Source organism: Leucoraja erinacea, chromosome 26 (genome assembly GCF_028641065.1).
Source record: "Leucoraja erinacea ecotype New England chromosome 26, Leri_hhj_1, whole genome shotgun sequence".
Taxonomy (NCBI): Eukaryota; Metazoa; Chordata; class Chondrichthyes; order Rajiformes; family Rajidae; genus Leucoraja; species Leucoraja erinaceus.
In genome coordinates this window covers 17752942-17779341 of record NC_073402.1, presented here as the reverse complement: position 1 = coordinate 17779341, position 26400 = coordinate 17752942, and the positions used below count along the sequence as shown (strand labels likewise).

General features: G+C 38.4%; 1 protein-coding gene across 1 annotated transcript in view; it reads left to right on the top strand.

Annotated features, from left to right (window-relative positions):
* Positions 1–19720, top strand: part of LOC129709722 (protein argonaute-3) — a 112453-nt gene extending 92733 nt beyond the window's left edge. Inside the window, exons 16-20 of the mRNA XM_055656255.1 lie at positions 1371–1565; positions 2139–2273; positions 2430–2531; positions 5595–5794; positions 8009–19720. Coding sequence (XP_055512230.1) covers positions 1371–1565; positions 2139–2273; positions 2430–2531; positions 5595–5794; positions 8009–8117 — 741 coding nt within the window. The 3' untranslated portion in view covers positions 8118–19720. The remainder of the gene's footprint in view (positions 1–1370; positions 1566–2138; positions 2274–2429; positions 2532–5594; positions 5795–8008) is intronic.
* The last annotated feature ends 6680 nt before the right edge of the window (positions 19721–26400 follow it).

Sequence of the window (26400 nt, the reverse complement as noted above, 5' to 3'; positions counted from 1 at the left end):
CACAAGACTTTTTTCCAGAACTGTGGTTGCTCTTTTAAGTACTTCTTGGCAAACTGTAAACTGGCCATCCTATTTTTGCGGCTAACCAGTGGTTTGCATCTTGCAGTGTAGCCTCTGTATTTCTGTTCATGAAGTCTTGGTGTTTGAAGATTGAGGATTTTTCTTTATTATAAGCGAGAATTCTTCTGTCATCAGCTGTGGAGGTTTTCCTTGGCCTGCCAGTCCCTTTGCGATTAGTAAGCTCACCAGTGCTCTCTTTCATCTTAATGATGTTCCAAACAGTTGATTTTGGCAAGCCTAAAGTTTGGCTGATGTCTCTTACAGTTTTATTTTTTGTTTCTCAGTCTCATAATGACTTCTTCGACTTTCATTGGCACTAGTTTGGTCCTCATGTTGATTAACAGCAATAAACGTTTCCAAAGGTGATGGAAAGACTAGTATTCCCTTTCTAGTCTCTAGAAAGACTAGAGCTCTCTTATACCTGCATTAAGGAGGCAATTAAACACACCTGAGTAATTACAAACTCCTATGATGCCATGGGTCACAAACAGTATGGTGGCCTGAAATGTGGGGGTGAGGTATCAACACTGCTGTAATTTCTACATGGTGAAACCAAAATGTATAAAAATGGAGTCTGGGTTTGGCCTTTATTAAAAATCTGACAATGTGCACTTTAACCACATGTGATTTTTTTTTTTCTATTTCAAATCTCAAATTGTTGAGTACAGAGGCAAATAAATGATGGGTCTTTGTCCCAAACATTATGGAGGGCACTGTGCATGGATGAAGAATCACAAACAGGAGCAGGCATTTTAAATATTTAAAACCAGGTAGTAACATTGGCTGCACGTGCATCTGAAATGTGTATGCAGGTATCCAGGAGAAGAGTTGCCTTCAACACTTCTCTATAGCTATATCACAACTATAATCTTGATGAAATATTTAAGTCATTTACCCAAGTTGCCTTCACTTTAGTTTAGATTAGAGATACAGCACGGAAATAGGCTCTTCGGCCCACTGAGTCCGTACCGACCTGCGATCCCCGCACATTAACAACATCCTACACACACTAGGGACAGTTTACATTTATACCAAGCTAATGAAACTTCATACCTGTACGTCTTTGGAGTGTGGGAGGAAACCAAAGATCTTGGAGAAAACCCACGCGGTCATGGGGAGAACGTACAAACTCCGTACAGACAGCGCCCGTAGTCGGGATCGAACCCGAGTCGCTGGCGCTGCAAGCGCTGTAAGGCAGCAACTCTACCGCTGCGCCACCGTGGCCACCCACTCCTATCATGTTCAACTCGTGGAACTTTCACTTTTTAGCTATTGTTCAATCCACATTTAATTGTTCCATCTCTTTCCAGGTTGTAGGCAGTATGGATGCCCATCCTAGTCGTTACTGTGCCACTGTGCGTGTACAGAGACCACGACAGGAGATCATTCAAGATTTAGCATCTATGGTTCGAGAACTTCTCATACAGTTTTACAAATCAACACGTTTTAAGCCGACCCGAATTATATTTTATCGTGATGGAGTTTCTGAAGGGCAGTTTCGTCAGGTGAGTCCCTTTGTCAATGCATGCTGTGTTTAAAAGTGAATGAATGAAAACTTGAAATTATGAGTCAGAGTGGAAAAAATATTTTGTTTTCAAACTTAATTAGAATCAATTCAGAACAAATCAAAAGGTAAACAATTGCAGATGCTCAAAATCTGAAATAACTTGTTTTTTCCTTCATCTCTCCTGCTTTCATTTTTCTCCTACTTGCCTCTCTAGGCAGATCATCCGTGAGTAAGGAGTCATCACCATACTTGTATCATTTATTTTCTCTTGGCCTGCACATTTTCATGATAATTTCCTTGTTTTACCTACCTACTTCTCTACTATTTAAAGCCAGTTTGATTTCTTTCTTCTCTCAGTTCTAATGCAATATCTGAACTGAAAAGTTGATTATTTCTATTTCCACAAATGCTCTCAATCTGAGTATTTCCATTTTTAATTTCAGGATTAATGCAATTATTTTTTCATCCATGTACTCAATTTGGAAGTAACACCGTACTTGATCTTTTTGAAATAACTAGACTTACTCAAGCATTTCTTGCGAATTGTACTCAATTGCCTTTTGTGCTGTAGGTTTTGTATTGCGAGCTTTTGGCGATTCGAGAAGCATGCATTAGCCTGGAGAAAGACTATCAACCTGGTATTACTTATATAGTGGTGCAGAAACGGCATCATACACGATTATTCTGTGCTGATAAGAATGAAAGGGTAAGAACATGTTTTCTATTTGGTTTGCAGAATTGTGTGATGTGAACTGAATTTGTTAAATAGGACTGAATCCTAAAGATTGTCCATAAGGTGAGCCTTAATGCACTTGTAGTCTATATGAGTTTGGTTATTGAATTTTGTTTACATTTTTCCAAGGTTGGGAGAAGTGGAAATATTCCAGCAGGAACCACGGTAGATACAGATATCACCCACCCATATGAATTTGATTTTTATCTCTGCAGCCACGCTGGGATACAGGTATGGCATACTGTGCTGAGAACGTTAAAACTTTTATTCTCGGGGATCTTGAGAATAATTCCTGTAATACATAAATGCAATCATATGTTTTTCTCAGTTCCAATATTTATGAATCTCATTCAAATAAGACAAAGGATAGAAAACTGCAGAAGTGAGTGGATAGGTTCAAACGTTTGGTTGGTTCAAAGGTTTCTTTATTAGTCCCATACACCTAGGTATAGTGAAATTCCTGTTGCCAATGCAGCACATAAAAAAATAATACAAACATGACAATAATAAAGAACTTTAACATAAAAAACATCGCCCCACAATGGTTTCCATTATGAGGGTAGGCACTAAGTCCAGTCCCCATCCCCATGTCACCCATAGTCAGGCCTATTGAGGCCTCCGCAGTCGCCGCTACAGAGGCCCGATGTTCCAGGCCGTTCTCGCCGGGTGATGGTGCTCCGGCGTCGGGAGAATCCTCTCAGCTGCATGGGACACCTGGAACGGCCGCCTCCTTACTCGAGACCGCGGCTCCCGAAGCCAACAAGGCCGCGCCGGACGGAGCCGTACCACTGGCAATCTCGTCGCGAGATCCCAGACTCCCAGTGAAAAGTTCAGCGCAGCCGCCCGCGGCTGGCCGCTCCACAGACCCGCAGCTCCACGATGTTTTACTCGGTGGTCTTCAGTTCACCGGAGCTCCAGCGCGGTGACCCGGGCAAGGCATCGCCCGCTCTGCGATAGCGCTCCAGCGCTGTGCCGCCACCGAAGCCGAGGTTCTGGGCGGTCCCCTCGGGAAACGCCGCTCCAGGCCCGCTGGTAGGCCGCGAGGACGGGTCGACGGTGCTGCCTGGAGAAAAGCTGCCTCTCCGACCAGGTAGGGACCCTGAAAGGTAGTTTCCACTTCCCCCCCCCCCCCCACATATAAAAAAGTCTAGACCTCCAGAACAAAAACACTTTAACTAACTAAAAATAAAAAAAGAGATGAAAAGACGGACAGCTGCAGGCTGGGCAGCCATACCCTACAGGACGGCGCCCCCTAGCACTATTTAGTTATGTGCCACATAATATTAAAGCTGCTACAAGCTGAATCTTTGTCTTTTGAGTATGCTTCCTTGGCTTTCATTTTGCAAGCAAAGTCTTCAATAGCAAAATCCATCTGGAGCATCTTACTGAGCATTCAAGGACAGATATAACCATATAACCATATAACAATTACAGCACGGAAACAGGCCATCTCGGCCCTACAAGTCCATGCCGAACATTTTTTTTTTTTTTTTTTTTTTTTCCCCCTTAGTCCCACCTGCCTGCACTCGTGCCATAACCCTCCATTCCCTTCTCATCCATATGCCTATCCAATTTATTTTTCAATTATATCCACCGACCACCTGCCTCCACACTTCCACTGGGAGCTCATTCCACACCGCCACCACTCTCTGCGTAAAGAAGTTCCCCCTCATATTACCCCTAAACTTCTGTCCCTTAATTCTGAAGTCATGTCCTCTTGTTTGAATCTTCCCTATTCTCAAAGGGAAAAGCTTGTCCACATCAACTCTGTCTATCCCTCTCATCATTTTAAAGACCTCTATCAGGTCCCCCCTTAACCTTCTGCGCTCCAGAGAATAAAGACCTAACTTATTCAACCTATCTCTGTAACTTAGTTGTTGAAACCCAGGCAGATGATTGATCAATATCATAAAGTTTAACTTTATATGCTACTGGAGTTCAGAAATAGGCTTCATACTTTTCACCATATGTATGTTAACAAAAAGTTAAATAAAGTTACATGAAAGCAAAGGAAGTTACTTGTGAACTTACACAAAAAAGCTGGAAAAACTCAGCGGGTGCAGTAGCATCTATTGAGCGAAGGAAATAGCCTATTTCCTTCGCTCCATAGATGCTGCTGCACCCACTGAGTTTCTCCAGCTTTTTTGTGTACCTTCGATTTTCCAGCATCTGCAGTTCCTTCTTAAAAACAAAATAAATAAATTACTTGTGAACTTAAACTTTTCTAATAGTTATGTACGTTTTTGAAAAATTAAAGGATGTAGATGAGATAATTCACTTGTACGTTACTTCGTTTTGTCAAAAGGTTTCTGTTGCCATATTGCCTGATCACAACTTCACAACGTTTGAGTTTTAAGGACAAAGAATTGTATCTGAACAAATGTTGTTACAATGGGTTTCTTTTTACTGTAAAGATTGTGTTTTTAAATGGTGTTGAACGTGACCATGATATATTCCAAATTGCGTTATTGCTAATTAAGATGTAGCTGTTGAGGTATACTAACTGTGTAATATTAAGCAATCCAACAGACAGCACACATCTTCTTCTTGCATATGGCGTGCACAGCCTAAAGGTGTAGGACAACTTGTTCTATTTGATCTTATTTGATTGTGCATGCCAGGTTGATTGCATTCATTGAAACAGGGCGGACCACGTGAAGGTTGCAATCTCCCACCCCGCGGCACACATGATGGAGTCACACAAAGTTCCATTAAATTACTGTCATTTCTTAATAATAAATATTGGCCAGGACATGAGGAAACTGACTTTGCTTTTGAGCTTTAGATTTATTATCATCCTCATGTGTACCGAGGTATGTTGAAAGCTTTGTTTTGCATGCTATCCAGTCAGATCAGATAATACATAAATGCTATCAAGTAGAACTTAACTATAATAGGTAGAGCAAGGGGAAAGATACAGAATGCAGAATATAGTTCTCAGCATTTTGTCGCATAGGTCTGTGAGGCACACCACTCATCATAGGCACCAATCTGAAAAACTGAAATTCTACCACTACCCTCTGCTTCCTATCATGAAGCTGATTCCATTTAGCTAGCTCACCCTGGATCCAATCCAGTCTAACCTTCAACAGCAGCCTATTATGCACTTGTGCACCTAAATCTCTGAAATATTCTATACTTGAGTTTGCTATTCAGTGTTTGTGTAACCCCTTCTAATGTTTACCAGTATGTAATGTAGGTCATGCTACTTAGATAATTAAGAAAACCAGTCTGAAAGGAACATTTTTTCTCAGAGGATCTAATTAAAATGTTCCGGTATTATTTCTGTTTCAGGGGACAAGTCGCCCCTCTCACTATCATGTTCTGTGGGATGACAACTGCTTCTCTGCGGATGAGCTTCAGCTCCTTACCTATCAACTGTGTCACACGTATGTGCGTTGCACACGCTCTGTGTCTATCCCAGCACCAGCGTATTATGCACATCTAGTGGCATTTAGAGCAAGGTACCATTTGGTGGACAAAGAGCATGACAGGTAATGCTCAATCTAGTCATATTGTTTGATAAGTACTCTGCTGATAATACTGCTGTACATGAGTGTGGATTTTTCGTTTTGAAGAAGCAATAAATGCAATTAAAAATGCCCTGGCAGATATTACAATTATGTGACCCCCTTGAGTTGTAAGTGGTTCAAAACACAAGAACTTCTGTGGCAATATCTTCTATACAGTGCCCTCTATAATGTTTGGGACAAAGACCCATCATTTATTTATTTGTCTCTGTACTCCACAATTTGAGATTTGTAATAGAAAAAATCACATGTGGTTCAAGTGCACATTGTCAGATTTTAACAAAGGCCATTTTTATACATTTCAGTTTCAGCATGTAGAAATTACAGTGGTATTTATACATAGTCGTCGTCGTCCGGCCCCCCCCCCCCCCCCCCCCTCATTTCAGGGTTCCATAATGTTTGGGACTCAGCAATATCATGTTTAAAGTCATATTTAGTATGTTGTTGCATATCCTTTGCATGCAATGACTGCTTGAATTCTGCGATTCATGGACATCACCAGTTGCTGGGTTTTCTCTGGTGATGCTCTGCCAGGCCTTCACCAGAGAAGACTGGTGATATCCATGAATTGTATTGCAGCCATCTTTAGCTTCTGCTTGTTATGGGAGCTAGTCCCCTTCAGTTTTCTCTTCAGCATAACAATTGGGTTCAGATCAGGTGATTGGCTTGTCCACTCAAGAATTGACCATTTTTAGCTTTGAAAAACTCCTTTGTTCCTTTAACAGTATGTTTGGGATGATTGTCTTGCTGTAGAATGAACCGCTGGCCATTGCGATTTGAGGTATTTGTTTGAACTTGAGCAGATAGGATATGTCTATACACTTCAGAATTCATTATGCTACTACCATCAGCAGTCATATCATCAATGAGATAAGTGTCAGTATCTTCAATAGCCATACATGCTCAGGCCATAACACCCCCACCACCGTGTTTCACAAATGAGGTGGTATGCTTTGAATCTTGGGCACTTCCTTCTCTCCACCATACTTTTCTCTTGCCATCACTCTGATATAAGTTAATCTTTGTCTCATCTGTCCACAAGACCTTTTTCCAGAACTGTGTTTGCTCTTTTAAGTACTTCTTGACAAACTGTAACCTGGCCATCCTATTTTTGTGACTAACCTGTGGTTTGCATCTTGCAGTGTCGCCTCTGTATTCCTGTTCATGAAGCCTTCTGTGGACAGTGGTCATTGACAAATCCACACCTGACTCCTGAAGAGTGTTTCTGATCTGTCGCATAGGTGTTTGGGGATTTTTCTTTATTATAGAGAGAATTCTTCTGTCATCAGCTGTGGAGGTCTTCCTTGGCCTGCCAGTCCCTTTGCGATTAGTAAGCCCACCAGTGCACTCTCTTCTTAATGATGTTCCAAACAGTTGATTTTGGAAAGTCTAAGGTTTAGCTGATGTCTCTTACAGTTTTATTCTTGTTTCTCAGTCGCATAATGGCTTCTTTGACTTTCATTGGCACTACTTTGGTCCTCATGTTGATATACAGCAATAAACGTTTCCAAAGTTGATGGAAAGACTAGGTGCTGAGAGCTCACTTTTACCTGCATTAAGGAGGCAATTAAACACACCTGAGCAATTTCAAACGCCTGTGAAGCCATGTGTCCCAAACATTATGGTGCCCTGAAATGGGGGGGGGCTATGTCTAAACACAGCTGTAATTTCTACATGGTGAAACCAAAATATACAAAAATGACCTTTAATAAAATCTGACAATGTGCACTTTATCCACATGTGATTTTTTTCTATTGGTTATATGGTTAATATGTTCATTCTACAGTTCGAAGAAGCAATTAGTAAATCATTCCAAGAAAATCGCATTGACTATTCTCCCAAGGTAGTATTTATGGAAATAAAGACAAATGGAACAGTGTTATTAATTTGTACTAAGTTTAACGTAGAGATCGCAAAACTTGAATCAAATGAAGTAAGCCCAGTATATTTCTATGTCTAGATAAAAATAACATAATTTTGTGAGGTGGCAGAGTCTTCAACTTAGCGTTTGCTCTACTGATAATGGATACTGTGCCTATTTACTTCACAGTGTAATGTATATGCACAAACAATTTGTTTTGAAGTTTGTCCATATGAATAATGGTATTATTAAATATTGAAAGACAGTACATATTGACATTTGTTCAGTTCTGATTATCTTTCTCCATCTGTTCACAGTGCTGAAGGCAGTCACATTTCTGGTCAGAGTAATGGACGTGACCCTCAGGCTCTTGCCAAGGCTGTGCAGATTCACCAGGACACATTGCGCACTATGTACTTCGCTTAAGTTTGGGAAATTCTCTCCAGAAGGAACCGAAAATCACAGCCTGCAATTCCAGTGGGGTCAGTTTACGGGCATGTCTCCAGCCATACTGTAACTTTCACTGTGTGGGGACAATAATTTCATAAACTGACGAAAAGAGATTGTTTACCTACGAAGATCATAGCACTATTATGCAATATGAAACCAGCCAACTGCTCTGTGTGTGTGTGTGTGTGTGTGTGTGTGTGTGTGTGTATGCGAGTGTGGGTGTGTGCATGTGCGTGCGTGCTCCGTCAGACCTTGTGTCTGTGTCTTTCCTTTTTTTTTTTCTCCGGTATAGTTTTCTTTTTGCCTTTACCTCAGTGTTTGGCAGCACAAAAGTCATGCAACATGAAAATGGGACAAAGAAAAATGTTTGACAAAACTTGGATATCAAAACAAGTCACTAATTAGTTCAGAGGTCCAATCATTTGCTTGGAGTCTTCAACTTGGAAAGGTGGGTGGTTGGAGAAGGAGGTGAAGACTTGCTGGAAAAAAAATATTCTAGGGAATAACTACCAATGCTTTATAAGATCCAAAAGTCCACCTCCACCATGCCACTTTTCAAATTCTGCATACTCATCAATTAGTGAGTTAAATCAACAGATTATTGAACTCAGCTACTAGCTATGGTTGAGCACCATAAACAGTGCAGTGGAATTTTGTATAGAAGATAATATCCATGTCTTGGATAACCCTTAATTATTGACGATATAAGATCTTTTGAAAATTCCAAGAAATGGGGCTATGTTTAATGTAGAAACTTCTGCTTTTTGTTACTGTTTACTTGCTAGCTCACAACAAAATGTGATGTTTTCTGTTTTAGCATCCTATATTTATTAGAAAAAATAATGCTTAATTTAATATGGATTTACATTAAAGTATAGTAGCATCAATTCTATTTAGTTCTGGAATGTAACCGTGTTGTATACTGACAGAACATTGCTACCGTTAGTGCAATAAGCGGTTGGTAAGAAAGCCCGTGTCCTACGCTGTTCTGGAGCAGCAGTTGTACCACTATAATCGTGGGAGAGTGGACACCTCCGCACTTCAGAACCTTATCAGTTTTAATAAGAAAAAGATGAATGCAAAAAAAAAGTAGGGCTGGGATGTTTTAATATTACTTTATTGGGACATTGCTTTATTTAATTTACACATCTAATCACTGAAATGTGAATTTTTTTCAAATATTTCTGTTTTATTTCAGTCATTCCATTTTAAGATATACCGATTTTTTTTATTTTGAAATTTTTCATAAAACAGTTTAATGTGTCATTGATACAAATCTCATGATGTCGTTTGCACTTTGTAAAACCTCATGAACTGCATATTTTATCTAACGGTTGTCATTGCACTGGCTTGAACCGCAATATACAAAATGCTGCAGCCCTACAAAATCGCCTCTCCTCTACATGAAAATTTCTATTGTTAGTAAAAAGAACTCGAACTTTATGAAAACATGGAATTCACTGCAGAATTTTCCTACCCTTTCAGAAAAGCTGAGTCCTTGTTTAATATGAGTTGCTCATAAAGCAAAGTAAAATATTTTTCAGTTTATTCCTCTTCATCTCTTAAATATACAGTGCCCTCCATAATGTTTATTTATTTATTTGCCTCTGTACTCCACAGTTTGAGATTTGTAATAGAAAAAATCACATATGGTTAAAGTGCACATTGTCAGATTTCAATAAAGGCCATTTTTATACATTTTGGTTTCACCATGTAGAAATTACAGCAATTAACACATATCCCCCCCCCCCCCCCCCCCCCATTATTTCAGGGCACCATAAAGTTTGGGACAAAGCAATGCCATGTAAATGAAAGTAGTCATGTTTAGTATTTTTTGCACATCCTTTGCATGCAATGACTGCATGATGTCTGCAATTCATGGATATCACCAGTTGCTGGGTGCCTTCGCTGGTGATGCTCTGCCAGGCCTGTAATACATCCATCTTTAGCTTATGCTTGTTTTGGGGGATAGTCCCCTTCAGTTTTCTCTTCAGCATATCAAAGGCATGCTCTATTGGGTCCAGATCAGGTGATTGACTTGGCCACTCAAGAATTAACCATTTTTTTGGGTTGGAAAAACTCCTTTGTTGCTTTAGCAATATGTTTGGGATCATTGTCATGCTGTAGAATGACCCGCCAGCCAATGAGTTTTGAGGCATTTGTTTGAACTTGAGCCAATAGGATGTGTCTATACACTTCAGAATTAATTATGGTACTACCATCAGCAGTTGTATCATCAATGAAGATAAGTGAGCCAGTATCTTCAGCAGCCATACATGCCTAGGCCATAACACCCCCACCACCATTTTTCACAGATGATGTGGTATGTTTTGGATCTTGGACAGTTCCTTCTCTCCTCTATACTTTGCTCTTGCCATCACTCTGATATGTTAATCTTCGTCTCATTTGTCCACAACTGTGGTTGTTCTTTTAAGTACTTCTTGGCAAACTGTAACCTGGCCATACTGTTTTTGCAGCTAACCAGTGGATCGCATCTTGCAGTGTAGCCTCTGTATTTCTGTTCATGAAGTCTTCTGCAGACAGTGGCCATTGACAAAACCAAAATGTATAAAAGTGGCCTTTAATAAAATCTGACAATGTGCACTTTAACCACATGTGATTTATTTTCTATTACAGAACTCAAATTGTGGAGTACAGAAGCAAATAAATAAATGATGGGTCTTTGTCCCAAACATTATGGAGGGCACTGTGGGAAGGGCTAACACTGCGAATGGTGCCTAAACTTTCAAAGGATAGTCCTACTTTAAAGTGGAGTTCAGAAGTCCAAACTGATTCTTCAGGCATGGTCACAGTATTGAAAGCTTGAAGTCCAGCAACTTCATAAAAACATATTCTATTAATTCATGGTGCTGAACAATCTGAATTAAATTAAGAAACTTCAGATGTGTTTGTTAATTTCTAACAACAAATAACAACTAACATCACTCAAAAATCAGCCTTTCATTCTGGACATTAAACAAATTATGAATAGTATGCATTTATTTAGCTATTCTTTGTGTGAAAGAGTTGCACATTACTTGTTTGTTTTGTGCCTTTTAGAAACATAAGTATATATTTTTAGTGTGCATGTACTTTCCAATTGTAGTTATGGTTAATTATTTTCCATTGAGTTCCTGGTGTTCAAGAATGCAGCTGTAAAATAATTAGTTACACTGAACTTCAATCATTTACTGATTTATGATGCATCTGAGTAAGGAACACATTCTTACTATGATTCTATTTTGCTTGGTTGATCGTACAACTGTAGTGCATATTATACCATTCCTACAAATTTATCTTGTTGCCTTTTGTGGTAGATTGGAACTTTTGTTATCAGTTAGTCTTCAGTTCCTAGTTTACAATACCAAAAGAAAGGATTGGCTGTTTCCAATGAAACAAAAGGTGATTTGCCTGAGAGGAACATAATGAGCTTTTAATAAATTAATTCTAATAGTTTTTAAATTTAGTTTTTAAATGCTGCTAATTAAAAGGAATCTCTTTCTTCTTCAAATTGGTCTGTTGCAGCTCTAGTTGTACATGATTGTTAGAACATCTTAAAAATATCAAAATGCCTCTGATACTTTTATAGTTGCTTTTATAATCACACGTTGTTGAATTTTAACAGTGACTCTTCAAATGACTGGTTAGATTATGTCGCTTCATGAATTTTGCTTTGAGAATGAGTAAAGTAAAACTACTTGAGAGTAGATAATTTGAGGCGTCAAATAAATATAGTTAATCAGGAGCACCCCCCAATTCAAGAAATCTTCCCTTAGTTTAAAAAAAAATCTATCCTTTGGAGAATTGTTTTGAGGACAATTTTTCTTTGGAACTCCTTTGCTGATATATACTAATATTCTTCCAAAATATTAATGAAGCAGAGATTTAGGAGACAGTTCCAGCTATTACTCTGCTGTTAAAACCATTATCTAGACATGATGTCTTCAGATACAATTTCTACATCAATTGAATCTTTCATTACATTCTCCATCAAAAAGTGCCTTGATGGACAAATAGGACAATGCTAGACACAGGGAAACAAAATATCCACCAAATGCAGGTTAGTAATATAAACTTAAGAGTGGATCTTTTCATGGAGAGGTCAATTGCTTATTAGATTATCGAATAAAAAATATTTCACAAAGGAAGCAAAGTTTAAAATTAAAACTACATTGGCAAATTGTGTTCACTGATTTCAGCGGAATGAATGTCATTTCTCACTTACAATAGAGAGCAAAACCAAAATCCTGCAAATCTTATTCTGTAACCTGGAGGTTCCCTTGGAAACATGTGTATCAACAGATAATTTGCCAAACTCTATCAAATGAAAATTCACAGAAGATAAAATATGATCATTTTATCCCCAGTTCTTATAACATAGTGATGATTACCTACAACCCTTCTTCCTTGCATTCACTATTTAGTTTGGTAGTAGACAAAATTCTAAGAAAGTTAATTCACGGTTTTCTAGCCTTTAGCAATAGATCGCAAAGAACTTTTGGTAATTCAAATGGATGATCAAAACTGCTTTCAATCATGAACTATAATGGGAACAGTGAATAGGCAAAGTTTGAAAGAATCCACAATCATGCAGATAGGTGTTCTAGTGCCTCTGTGTGCCCACTGCTAAGGATGTACGATGCTTAATTTTAACTCCACGTAATTTAATGTTAACTTGCCATCTTCTTGTGAATTATATTTGAGAGGGAGGAGACTTCTGCAGTCATGCCAAACCAAGACCAGTATGATACTTGGTGCCTTTGTTATGTTCCAATTGATCTCAATGGTTAATTTAATTGAGCCAATGCCAAGTTTGGATTACAATTCAAAACACCACTCTTTACTTTGGACAATGTACAATAATAATGTACATGTAATGCTGCTCTTGCAAATTTACAACATAGCATTTGAACCAAATGCTTCCTTGTACTGCATATTTATTGGTCAGGTATTTCTGAAATAATATTCTGTAAAATAGAGATTTTCTGTCAGGAGGGGCGAGTGTCCCTGTACCATACCCATCAGCTCAGTTTGTAAATGCCTGCAAAAAGTGCCGACTGCATTTGCAAATGTACTTCATAATGTACCAGCGTTGGGAGGGCAGTGAGACCGATAGCTGCTATTTGTTAATCAGTGTCAGACAATAACTGCACTAGGAATTGAAGTTATGCTCACAATTCCTATTTACAAGAGTGAAGGGAAGAATGTAGTAATTGACCAGCATAAAAATTGAATCAGGCCAGCTCTTTCCAAGCCCTTTTTTTTGTTATTTTCTGTACCCTGACTGCTGATTCATGTGCGGTACTGATGTACAGCAACTTGTACTGGATTATGCAGCAAGACAATAGATTTGCTTCAAATGCAAATCTGACTCATTGCTTATATCAGTACCATCACGTTGGAGTTATGTCAATCTTGTGTTGGTTCTGGCAAGGTAGTAATACATGCTGCATCTAGGTACCTCTCACTAATAGTTATTGTAGTAACATGGGGACATTTGCTAGCATAGCATTTATTGTTTTAGTGTACTGGAATGATCTCAGTACAGATCTGGTGCTACTAGATGCAATATCTATACCACTACATCTGTAGTAAAAGCTGGATCTGATTTTTACTGAACACCTGTGCTGTATGGGTCCAGTACTTGTACCATACAGTTTTGGTACAGGCACCAACTCTAATGGTACAAATCTGATATTTGTGCTGGTCTTTTGCAAAAGGAAAGAGGTGGTTTCAGCATTAAAGCTGATCCATTTAAATTAATATTTGAAGGACAGTCCTTAGAAAGTGCCTTTACAGAAGCTGGTGCTGTAGATTTGTTGTTCATTACGTGGCTGAACGTTTTATATAATGCCAAGAATATTGATAGTATCCTGTAGCTGATATGTTTAATGACAGTTTCTTCTCAGTCAGGACCAAGATGGGGACTATAGTTTGAAAAGCTTTGAAGAACACTCTCAATACACAACCTAATCAGAAAAAAGACCCAGAACGGGAGCTGTGATTGTTATAAATTAACTATGTTGCTTTATAATCCTGTGTAAAGAATTCAATGACTGTTGAGTTGATGCCCAATTCTCCTCACCACCACCCCACATCCAACTCCTTCCCCCAAAGTTTGAAGGATGGATGATTAATACAGGCCAAATGAATGTAATGAAGTTTAAGTGGTATACAGAATGAAGTCTGTTATGTTTGTAATTCATCTGTTACTTTAGCCATAGATTTGTTTTCTAGATGGCCGACTACATTCTGTGTCGTTTCTGGTATTAGGCCTATATCATCTTATTTCCCAGCTAGAGATTATGTTAGATCGCGAATCAGATGGAACTCCTGGAAGACACGATACAGTTTGTGAAATAGTGAGCATCTATTTACATGTAAATGTAGACACATGATTCTCATGTTTCCCCTGGCATTTTATGAATGTTATATTTGTGGAGGTGGATTCATAAAATCTTTTATTTTAAAACAAAGGAACCATTTATAATTTTGTATAGTAATGCAAAATAACCCTTTTAACACATGCTTAAATGTGCTCACTGGTGGAGCTAGATAGTCAGGAAAGGAATATTAATTCATTGACGTTTACATATGGTATTTGGCGCACTGTTTGCTTCTAATTCAAAAGACCAGACCCAAGAACTAAAAAATCAACCTTGTTTGGAATGGTACATTCAAAAGTAGTGCTTTTTGAATGCTGTATTCATTAAACAAGTTGACACTGTTTTTAAATCTGATGTACTGGTATCACCTGATACTGTATCGGATGTTGTTATCTGATGGTGTTTTATCAAATCAATATCTTAATTCCTGCAAAAGCATAGTGAGCAGCTGAGCCATCCAGAACAGCAAGATCCCATTGATTATATGTCTGTCAAGTGATTTCAGCTGAATCATAAAAGGAGTTCTAGAATTGGCTTCAACATGAAAGAGGAGAAAATTGGGTCGGAGTCACTACTTCTGGCTTGAGATAATTTTTTTGCTCCAGAACTACACACGAATAAAGGCAATTTGAGCAAGATACGATAAGTTCAATACTCTTACAAAGAAATGGTTTAAAGGAAGTGGCTATGTATTTTAATGATTTATTCCAATTTGTTCTAATTGGATTATTTGTTTATCATTTCTTGTATAAAGAAACTGGCATTTTTTTTATTCTGAGGAAACTGCATTAATAACTTGTTAACTAACCTCCCTTCAAATTATTAACATAATGTGATGTGATTTATCAAATTAAAGTGAAAACACCATATTATAAACCAATTTCTTGATCTGTTTGGCTGCCTTTATCCCGCAATGTCTTGGTGTGTAGTTGGATTCACAGTTGAAGTATTTTTTTAATATATTTTCTATTAGCAGATATGAGTACTTTTAGATTTCCAATGATTTAATTATAGTTTTGCTGGATTAATCTTTTTTTTAAATAGTTTAAAATGTAGTAATAAACAAAAAGCAAAGAATCATCAAAACCAAGTTACAGTACACTACATTGAAATGATAAAATAGTGAAGCATAGAAAGGAAATATTGTTCCATCACATCTGTGCCATTACTCTTGAAAAACCAATCCAATTTAGACCTATACTACAACGTTGTCCCTTTCTTAGATTACACGCATAGATACCACTCCCTATTTGCTCTATCAAAAATCCTCTATTTTGAATAATCCATGAAATATCCTATTCCTTAGAGCTCTCTGATAATCCTAACCTGGGCCCTCTCTGATGCCTTGACATCATTCCCAGCTGTCCATTATTAAATAAAATATTGAACTGAGTGGTTAATTAATTATTGTACCATTCCCCATGAATATATTTATTAGTTTATAATTGTATAGTTTCTGCTTGGCCAGCTTCCTACGTATTAGTGGAGGTATTTATATTGAGTTGGTGGAAATGTACATTGTGGAAATGGTGGAAAAATGAAATGTAGAAAATTCGATCAAAATTGAGCCAGCTGGAAGAAATTGTCCATTGTGTGTTGCTTGTATTAAGTTGGGTAAAATGTTCTTCATTAAGATTTTAAAAGAAGAGGAATTTATTTAATTTGTATTTTAATCCTTTTGTGATCAGAACCTCAGTGGTTGGTGATGTTGGGTCATAGTGTGAAATGAAACTTTTCACCAACTTTATTTACTTTTAGTTTTTTATTAGAAGAGTCGTATCATGGGGAGGAGGAGTAGAAAAATTAATGTTTGTGAGCTCAAAAGAAGTGTGCCTCCTGCTAGCCTAGCACAGAGCAGCATTTGTATCAACCTCAAGGAGAATTCTTGCACAGTTTCCTAGCTGAGAAGGCTGAATGAAAGATAAAAAAAATAGTAGATTTGCTGGTTGTGTATGGTGAGCATTCTGTTATAAGGAAGCTTGGAATTAAAATAAAAACACTGCACCTCAATATCCTTCATATGCTGCAAAAGAAAATACTGCTTTGGTTACATTATATCTGCTGCACATGCTTGACAATACACTTTAAAATGTTAAAACATTGTCTTAATAGCAGTTATCGAAATTGGGTTTATAATGGAAAAGATGAGCCTTTATTTTGTGGTTATTTCTAAGAATTAACTTATTACTCATGTTTAGCATACTGCAAGGTAACATGCATTAGTGTTGCAATTATATGTTTAGAGGGAGATTATTTGCTATTGCGTGATGCCTTTCTTCAGAGCAGATGAGTGGAGATTTGAAATTTTGTGTTATCTGTATTATTTTTGGATGTTGTATTTTATTAGTGTGTTGAGGTCACTGACGTTGAATCGCAGGCCTTCATTAAAGGGTTATAAGATATTTGTGAACAATTCTTGCAAAAGATAAAGATAAGATTATTAATAACTTTACTTCTTTAGAGATTCAATATTTAACTACACAACCTCTTGTTAATGAATTCCAATAATTGTGATTGTGTCATAAACACTTTGGTATTTTCCAGCCACATCTAGTTTTAACTGAAATAGAGCAGTGAAACAATCTTTACAAGCAGTCCAAGAACCCATTGCAAGTCATGTAATGAAGGCAACCTATGTATTTCATCTTAATCTATTATACTGTTTATTCCCTTTTAGTTACATTCTCCTGGTCAAATGGCCAAATTCCAATCCATTAATCCAAAGTGACCTCCGATGTGCTTCATGCCGTATAGCAATTTTTCTAATTTTTATAACTAACTATAGAGATTTGACCTTTTTGAATGAGTAAAAATCCAACTTTGGTGCACATAACTAAAACTGAGGGTCTTTTTTTTCCTTTACCTGATAATGTCAGCATTGTGGTTGGTCAATGGTGAGTCAATGTTATACTCTGGGAACTGAGAAAGCCATGCTGGGGTTTATGGGAGAGAATCAAATAACAATATTGATTTTTTTATCAAGCACAAACATTAATTTAACCAATTAGATAACTTATTTTACTGCCATTGAATCATAATCGCGTCTCTGACAATGTAACAGTTTTCATGTGAAATCAAAAAAAATTCCACTTCTATGGTCCATAAGTCTTTAGCCAAAAAAAAGATCAGTGGTCCTATTTCTAAGTCTCTGGTCATCCTTGAACTCTAGTTCTGTTTCAAAACCAGCTGTGGTGGGTGACTTGGCAGCCAAGTGTTCCCTAGAAAAGTGCCTGATGTTGAGTGAGTGTTTCCCTGACTGACTGGCCACATTTGAAAGTTCACCTTTTAGGAGTGGCAAGCCATTTCTGTGATACCCGTCTTAGCACAGTGTGCATTATCAGTGCACTTATATAATGTCAGTGAATTACAATACATCTTCACTGAATTGATGCAGGTTTGCACATCAAGAAAATCTTCATTTTATAAATGTAATAGTTTATTTTCTGCCTTTGAAATAAATAAAAATTGTGATAAATTTCCATCAATTACATGATCGGCCACTGTCACCCAACATGCATGTTATAATCTGGCTGCTAATGTTACCTGAAACAGCTAAGCAAGGGTGAGAAGATCATCCAATTAATACCTATGAAACTGAAGAATTACTGGATCTTTCTTTGTGGGATAAACTGCATTCCTAGCGTTTCTTGCTGTGTATAGTTTGCATTCAGTTTTTGTATTAGACTGGAGAATATATGTGACTCTTCAAAGCTAACTTTCATGGAAATAACCTGCATTAACCTTCTTGAGCATTAAATGGACTTTTTTTAAATGCTATTTAATTATCCGCAATTTTCATTATTAGGCGACCATCATCCCTGGAGCTCCATTGTGATGTTGCTGAATCATTGCGCTGTTGAAGTTGCAACAGTTGCATATTTGTCATTGTTGAACTACAGTAGCTTGTCACACTCCAATTGGTTATTCAGCAGTTTAAACTTAGCTTCTTGGTTTAAAAAAAAACTACCCAAATATGACTGAATATACTTTAGTCTTCCAAATATGCATCAATATTTAATGCCTTCAAACCATCTTTAGATATCTACCATGTGATGCACATTATGAATGAGAAATGCATAGGGCCACATAACATCTATTCCAAGTATTATATGAATAAGATGATTTGTAATCTAAAATGGATGCAGAATTATTATTGCAGTCCTCAAGAGGGTTAATGTTATCCAGTTATTTTTCTAAATGTGTCCATAATTTGTAATATCTTACTCAGTCCATTCTTGTAAAAAAAAGAAATGAGCATGATTTATTGTTATAATGCATATGTATTTGCCAGTTACTAGTTGGATTTTGTTGTCTGTGGACAGTCTGATCCAAAGTTTTGTGTACGTATGCAAACATTTTGATTGCCCTCAAAAATCATAGCACTCATTTTCAGTGTTGAAATAATTCGAGGTATTCTCCCCCATTTATGTTTTGGTAAATTGAATTTTCCTGTCACGTTAAGTTTTGACTTAAAATTTCCATCAATAAATATGCAAAATAAATTGTTCATGCGATTGTGTGCAGATGTTTTTCTGCACTAGACATATATGAATGATTGCCAGTTGAAATTTCTGTGAAAATATTCAGGACCATTTTGGCCCTATTTCATGAAATGGGGAGGGATTTTACTTCCTATTTTATCTCAACTGAAAAGATTAATGATCCAAAAATCATACAGGGCAGCAATTTGTTTTTCAAACTACACGCAAGAAACATCTGTGCTTTACTTTGTCCATGTATTTAATAACAAATATTTTCTTTTTAAAAGAAATTGGTAAATGACATAACCATTGTACATTTATATGCTCAAAATATTTTTGCAATGTCCCCAAAAGAGAACTTGTGATTGTTATAGTTATTTTTGCTGCAAGAATGCTTCATTGTTACTAGAAACATTTGCTATTCAGTGCATCTTTCCCCTGACAGCTTGCGCTTTACAAGCCAGAGAATCCAGAAGGATTTCTCAACAAGCAATTAGACATTGTCTTAGTGACAACATCTTGTGATTTGTCCCACGCTGTCACACAGTGGGATGTTTCCCAGTCTTAATTATGTATTGAAAATCAAATCAACCGTATAGCAAAAAAGATTTGATACCAAAATCCTATAGGTTCCTTGACTAAATCTATTGTAATTTTTTTGTAACTTTTTGTTCAGTGTTACTGTCCTCAATAAAAATTTATTTCAATTACATTGAGTTTCAAGCAAGTCTGCTTTTTCTTACAGTTGTGTCTATTTAATTCTTCCATTTAGCTTTAAATTTGTATATACATATTTGAATACTGAAAGCTCTGAGATGATGCAGTGGTTTAGACAGTGACATTTTGTTTCCATTCCGAGCTGAATCCAGTTGAGTGCTGGACTAAAAGACATTTTCAGTGTCAAAACATGTCTTTGATCCATCTCATTCCACCACTAAGTAAACCAGATCTCATTTTGGTAATAATAGCAATTGCAACTTTATATCATGTCTTCAACATCATCTTTAAAAAAAATTCACAACAAAGCACGTATTTGCAAATGAGATTAAAGAGTAAAAGTATTTGAAAACCTATATGTGAGAGTTTATTAGGGAAGCTTTTGAAGGGGCAGGAAAGAAGATGTAAAGTGATTGATGTGAATGCAATCGGGGCAATCATGACCCCAAACATCAATCATCCCTTTGCCTCCACAGATGTTGCTTGACTTCCAGATCTTCGTCTTATGCCGCATATTCCAGCATCCACAGTTTGTCTCTATCTGAAATTGATAGGTTAAGATAAAATAAACCATTTTATCTCAAAAGACTAAAACTATAAATGAACAGACCATTGTAGAGAATGGAGTGAGTGTGTGTCGGTCTACAGTGGTTGAACCATCAAGTAAACCATGCCACAGAAGAGATGCAACAAACGGCTGCTGTACCATTTGGAAGGAGGGAAATTACAATCAATTAAACTAAGTTATAAAATTCGCCTGGATATTGAGAAAGGTATGGTTAACCATTCACAGATAAACTCCTGGTTGCTCTTATTCCACTATGCTCCTGAGACTGTTGAAATGAGGTATTGAGGTATCATACATACTTCAATAACCTTCCAGTAGGTCTTTTGTTTGACTATGACTGACGCTGTCAAATTAAATAGCTTGCTGCTAACATTTTCTAGTCTGATTCTTCTCCAAAATCCTTGTTTTTCAGCAGATTACTGGATATAAACATATTTTACCTTGTTTAAAATGACCTGAGAATAATAGTTTATCCATGGGGTACACAAAAATGGAAGAAAGGCTTGCAAAAAAATAAGTTGGAAGTAAATGTTTGATGGGGAGAAAATAATTAAAAGCAATAGATGTAAACAATGGAATAATGTGACAGAAAAGATGGGCTGTGCCAAATATATGGTCGTAATTACGTGGAATAAAGTCTTAAAACCAGCATATGGAACTGTAAGTCCACTTGAATTGGAGCTTTAAAATAATTGGCTTTAGGACGCGGAGTTTGTGAAAATGTGGTTATTTGAAAATTAGCATGTGGGGTGGAATGCACATTGCATGGCACATTATGTACTCAAGAAACAGTGTCACTGACTAATTTAAATCAACATTTCATTGACATGTGACATTGGCATGTGTAGCCAGCGTTACTCATGCCAATGAGCAGAACATCAATGATCAAAGTTTTGTCTTTTTTTTAAAATTTTCAGTAATGTCGAGAAATAAAGCATGACATTTTCAGATAAGTAGATTTTTGGACTTGATGGGCCCCCGCGGGAGGCGTGGGGGACAGAGAGGGAACAGAGAAGGAGAGTGGTAGAGTTTGAGGGGTGGGGAGGAGGTGCATCGTCACAGGGGAGGGCTGGTTCCCGAGGGCAATACTCCCTCGCCCCCGGCTCCAGGCAGGGCCCGAGTACGGGGTGGAGTGGTCGGGGGGTGACGTCGCTCGCAGTGTGAGCAAGAAGACAGTCGGTTTTTTTCAACATTTTTTCAGATTTTTCAACATTGTCATTAATAACTCGAGAAATAAAGGATGAATTTTTCAGGTAAGGCGATTTTGGAATGGAAAATCTCTACCGGAACATGTGAAAATGTTACTGTTTAGCATGTTATATTTTTGAAGATGTGATTATACACAAACAAACATGCACACACGAACAAACATACACACATCTAAGATCAGACTTTTAATAGGTATATGATATATGATATAAGGGGGAAAGGGTAACTAGAGAGAGAGTGGGACCTCTCAGGAATCAAAGCGGTCACCTGTGTGTGGAGCCACAGGAGATGGGCAAGGTCCTCTATTTACTGAGGAGAAAGACAGTAGGATGGAGGAAATTGGAGCATTCACTGGAAGTGTCTTGAGAGCAGTCAGGGTTACTGTCGTGTTTGAAGGTAGACAAATCTCCAGGGCCTGATCTGATATATCCGAGGACATTGTGAGAAACTAGAGAGGAAATTGCGGGAGCCCCGGTTGAAATTTATGATCCGTCCTTAAATACAGGAGAGGTGCTGGAAGACTTGGAGGGTGGCAAATGTTGTACCTCTTTTCAAGAAAGCTGCAGGGAAAATGCTGGGAACTATAGGCCGGTGAGCTTAACATCTGTAGTTGGGAAGGTACTGGAGAGTATTCTGAGGAATAGGATATACAGGCATTTGGATGGGCAAGGGCTGATTAAGGATAGTCAGCATGGTTTGTACGTGGGAGGTCGTGTCTCACAAATCTGATTGACATTTTTGAAGATGTGACCAAAAAGGTTGATGAGGACAAAGCTGTAGTTGTTGTGTACATGGACTTCAGTAAGGTATTTGACAAGGTTCCGCATGGTAGGCTGCTCTGGAAAGTTAGATCGCATGGAAGCCAAGGTGAGATAGCTGAAATTGGCTCCATGGAAGGAAGCAAATGGTAATGGCGGAAGGTTGCTTCTCAGACTGGATGCCTGTGACTAGTGGTGTGGCTCAGGGTTCGATGCTGGGGTCATTACTGTTTTTCATCTATATCAATCATTTAGATGAGAACATACAGGGCAAGATTAGCAAGTTTGCTGATGATACAAAAGTTAGTGGTTTTGCAGATAGTGAAGATGGTTGTGTACGATTGCAGCAGAATCTGGATCGATTGGCCAGGTGGGCGGAGGAATGGTTGATGGAATTTAATATAGAGAAGTGTGAGGTGTTGCATTTTGGGATGTCGAACAAGGGCAGGACCCACACAGTAAATGGTTTAGTTTAGAGGTACAGCTTGGAAACAGGCCCTTTGGCCCACCAAGTCCGCGCCGACCTGCGATCCCCGCATATTAACACTATCCTACACACACCAAAGACAATTTTTTACATTTACCAAGCCAATTTACCTACATACCTGTACTTCTTTAGATGGTGGGAGGAAACCGAAGATCTAGGAGAAAACCCATGCGGTCACAGGGAGAATGTATAAACTCCTTACAGACAGCACACGTAGTCGGGATCGAACCCGCGTCTTCAGTGCTGCAAGCGCTGTAAGGCAGCAGCTCTAACGCTGCGCCATTGTGCCTATCGTGTTGTAGAGCAGAGGGATCTAGGAGTACAGGTGCATGGTTCCTTGAAGGTCGAGTCGCAGGTTGATAAGGTGGTCAAAAAGGGTTTTGGCACTTTGGCCTTCATCAGTCAGAGTATTGAGTATAGACGTTTGGAGGTCATGTTGCAGTTGTATAAGACGTTGGTGAGACCGCATTACGAATATTGTGTTCAGTTCTGGGCACCATGTTATAGGAAAGATATTGTCAAGCTTGAAAGGGTTCAGAAAATATTTACAAGGATGTTGCCAGGACTAGAGGGTGTGAGCTATAGGGAAGAAGTTGGGTAGGCTGGGTCTCTATTCCATGGAGTGCAGGAGGATGAGGGGAGATCTTATGGAGGTATACAAAATCATGAGAGGAATAGATCGGGTAGATGCACAGGGTCTTTTGCCCAGAGTAGAGGAATCGAGGACCAGAGGACATAGGTTCAAGGTGAAAGGGAAAAGATTTAATAGGAATCCGAAGGGTAACCTTTTCACACAAAGGGTGGTGGGTGTATGGAACAAGCTGCCAGAGAAGGTAGTTGAGGCTGGGGCTGTCCCATTGTTTAAGAAACAGTTAGACAGGTACATGGATAGGACAGGTTTGGAGGGATATGGACCAAGCGCAGGCCAGTGGGACCAGTGTAGCTGGGACATTGTTAGCCGGTGTGGGCAAGTTGGGTCGAAGTCCCATTTCCACACTATCACTCTATGGTGCCAGAAATGTCCAATGCACCATTAGGAGTGATTGCCAATTTCAATGAAATTGCTCAGCTAATTATAAAGACATGATAGCAGGAGTAGGCCTTATGCCCTGTCATACCTATTTTGCTATTCAACAAGATCGACACTCATTTTGTACCTCAAGTCCATTTTCCTATTCAGTCTCCATATCCTTTGAATTTTCTTAGTATCGGCATGTTGATCTGACCCTAAAGTATAGTTACAATTGTAAACACATTCCTCTTGGTATCACATTGTCGTCTAACTGGCCCCCTATCCTGAGACTTTTCCTGTTTGTTCCAGACCCATCAGCAGGAGGAAACGGCCTCATGGTGCATTTTATTAACCTCGTTCAGAATCATTTGTATTTCAGTGAATCATCTCTGATTCTCTCCATGTCTGTTGAAGATGAGTCTTAATCTGTTTAGGGACAACCTCCAGAATCCAGTGACTAAAGCAATTACCTCCTGGAAGTAAAGAAAACAAAATTTGGCATAAATTTCTGATTGGATTTCACTAAAGACGGTGCTGTCATGACTTTCTATATACTCCGTCCTAAATACAATGAAAACTGAATCATCCCAAATTTGTCTTTCTAATTGCATCCTGTAAATCTTTTGTGATGCCCACAAAGTGAAAGATGAGGAAGAACAACAATTTTAGAAATGCCTTTCTAGCGTATGTTGAAGCTGGCTTGCCAACTATGTTTTACCTGTGATTTAGTGGTAGAATGGACTCATTTTGTACCGAAAATTCTAGTCACAAAAACTTCCTTGGACCTGAGGAAATCGCCTAATTATTCTTTTCACTTACAGTATCCCTAGTAATGCATTGTGTTTCCTTGCAATTGTAAGGTGTATTTACTCTCAGATGTTTACACGATATAGACCAGGTGCTTGTTAAGAAGTCTACAAAATTAAATCTGTTGGAAGTGTCAAGATAGATACTGTTTAAATTCCCCCTTTCAGATTGGTCTGAGAGAGCACCAAGACTCTCCAATCTTTCTCAATTATTGGAAATATTCTGAGCAAGGTCATTCGTGTGAAACATTTTCTTTTGCCACAGATGCTGCCTGACACATATTTCCATAATTTTCTTTGTTTTGTTGATCAAAATTGCTCCAGTACAAATCTTTTTGCTGTTGCAGCAGCCAACAAGTAAAGCTGCCCTGAGTTTATGGAATGCTGTAATTAAATGTGGAAAAACTTGTAATAAATAGCTAACCAACAACCATGCATGGTCCAAGATTTCATTTGTATAGTGCATGACTTGCATTCACTGGCCTTTACCTGAACTGTGTAATTATGCATTAAATGCAACTCCAGTGCAACAAATCTCTAAGCTTTAGACTTGAAGAGAAGGCTATAACGTGTGATTCAAACAATCCACAGACCCTGTCAACATTTTGAATTGATTTGAAATATTATTTGACCAATTATCTATATTATTAAATTAATCAAGCCAGTTCCATGAATATAAAGGGTAAACCAGGATTTTCTGTAAATTATTTTTCCACAAAACTCTTGCTGGTGAAAATGTAAATGGTTTTGTACCAACAGGGATAGGAATCTCACTTATCCACATCTTGCAATGGAGCAGGGATTGAGGAGATTGCTTGCTAAGTAGAACAGGCTATTGAGACCTGATTCCCAATGTTGCAAAGGTGTAGGTGTTTGGCAGGGACCCTAACCAGAGAGCGTTAAGAACTAGTGTGGTTAGTTGTACTTCCAGAAGCAGAGATCTGGAGCAGGGTGCAGCACATGGTGGAGCTCAGACTGGGAGTATATTGGGAATTGAACAAGAGGGTAAGAAGCTGAGAGGGAAGTCTCCTATGCCTTGGCTCAGCTTGAGCAAGAAAATGTGAACATCTTAAGTGACCCTTAGAAGTGTGCTCACTAATGTGAAACATCAACTCCTGTGCAGCAGAGCCTGGTCTCCAGTCAAAGTGTAGAAATGAAGAACCGAAGATGCTGGTTGATACACAAAAGGACACAAAGTGCTGGAGTAACTCAGTGGGTCAGACAGCATCTCTGGAGAACATGGATAGGTGACATTTTTAGAAAAGACCTTTTTCTTCAGAAAGGTCTTAACCCCAAATGTCACCTATCCATGTTCACCAAGGACCGCCTGAGTTACTTCACACTTTGTGTCCTTTTCTGGGCTCCAATCACCTTAGATCACTTTTCTGCGGTATCAAGACCTGCTTCTGTGAAGTCCCTGTGGAAGCTGCTGTGAAACAGCCACTCCTCTTTAAAAGAAACTGCTCACAGAAAACAGCCACCCTACAATATGAAGTTCAGCATCCACATGAACAATCCCAGTAGGCCTGAACACCTATAACATCTCAAGAACATCTTCACTGCATTGAATGCGACAGAATGGGCAGGAGATTTCAAATCAGAAGAATAAGGTACACCTTTAGAGGGGAAAACTGAAGGAGATATACCGTCTTCATTTAGTGAGTTCTATCGTCAAGAATTAACTGATCAGTATCTCGCCAACGTCCTCTGGAATTAATTAACACCGTATGCTCGCTCTAGCATAGAACCAACACACTGCAGTAATCAGTGCCTTTGTCTCAACCACAGAAGATTCAGAAAGTTCCAAGGAAGACATGCTCATGCCTTTAAAAAAT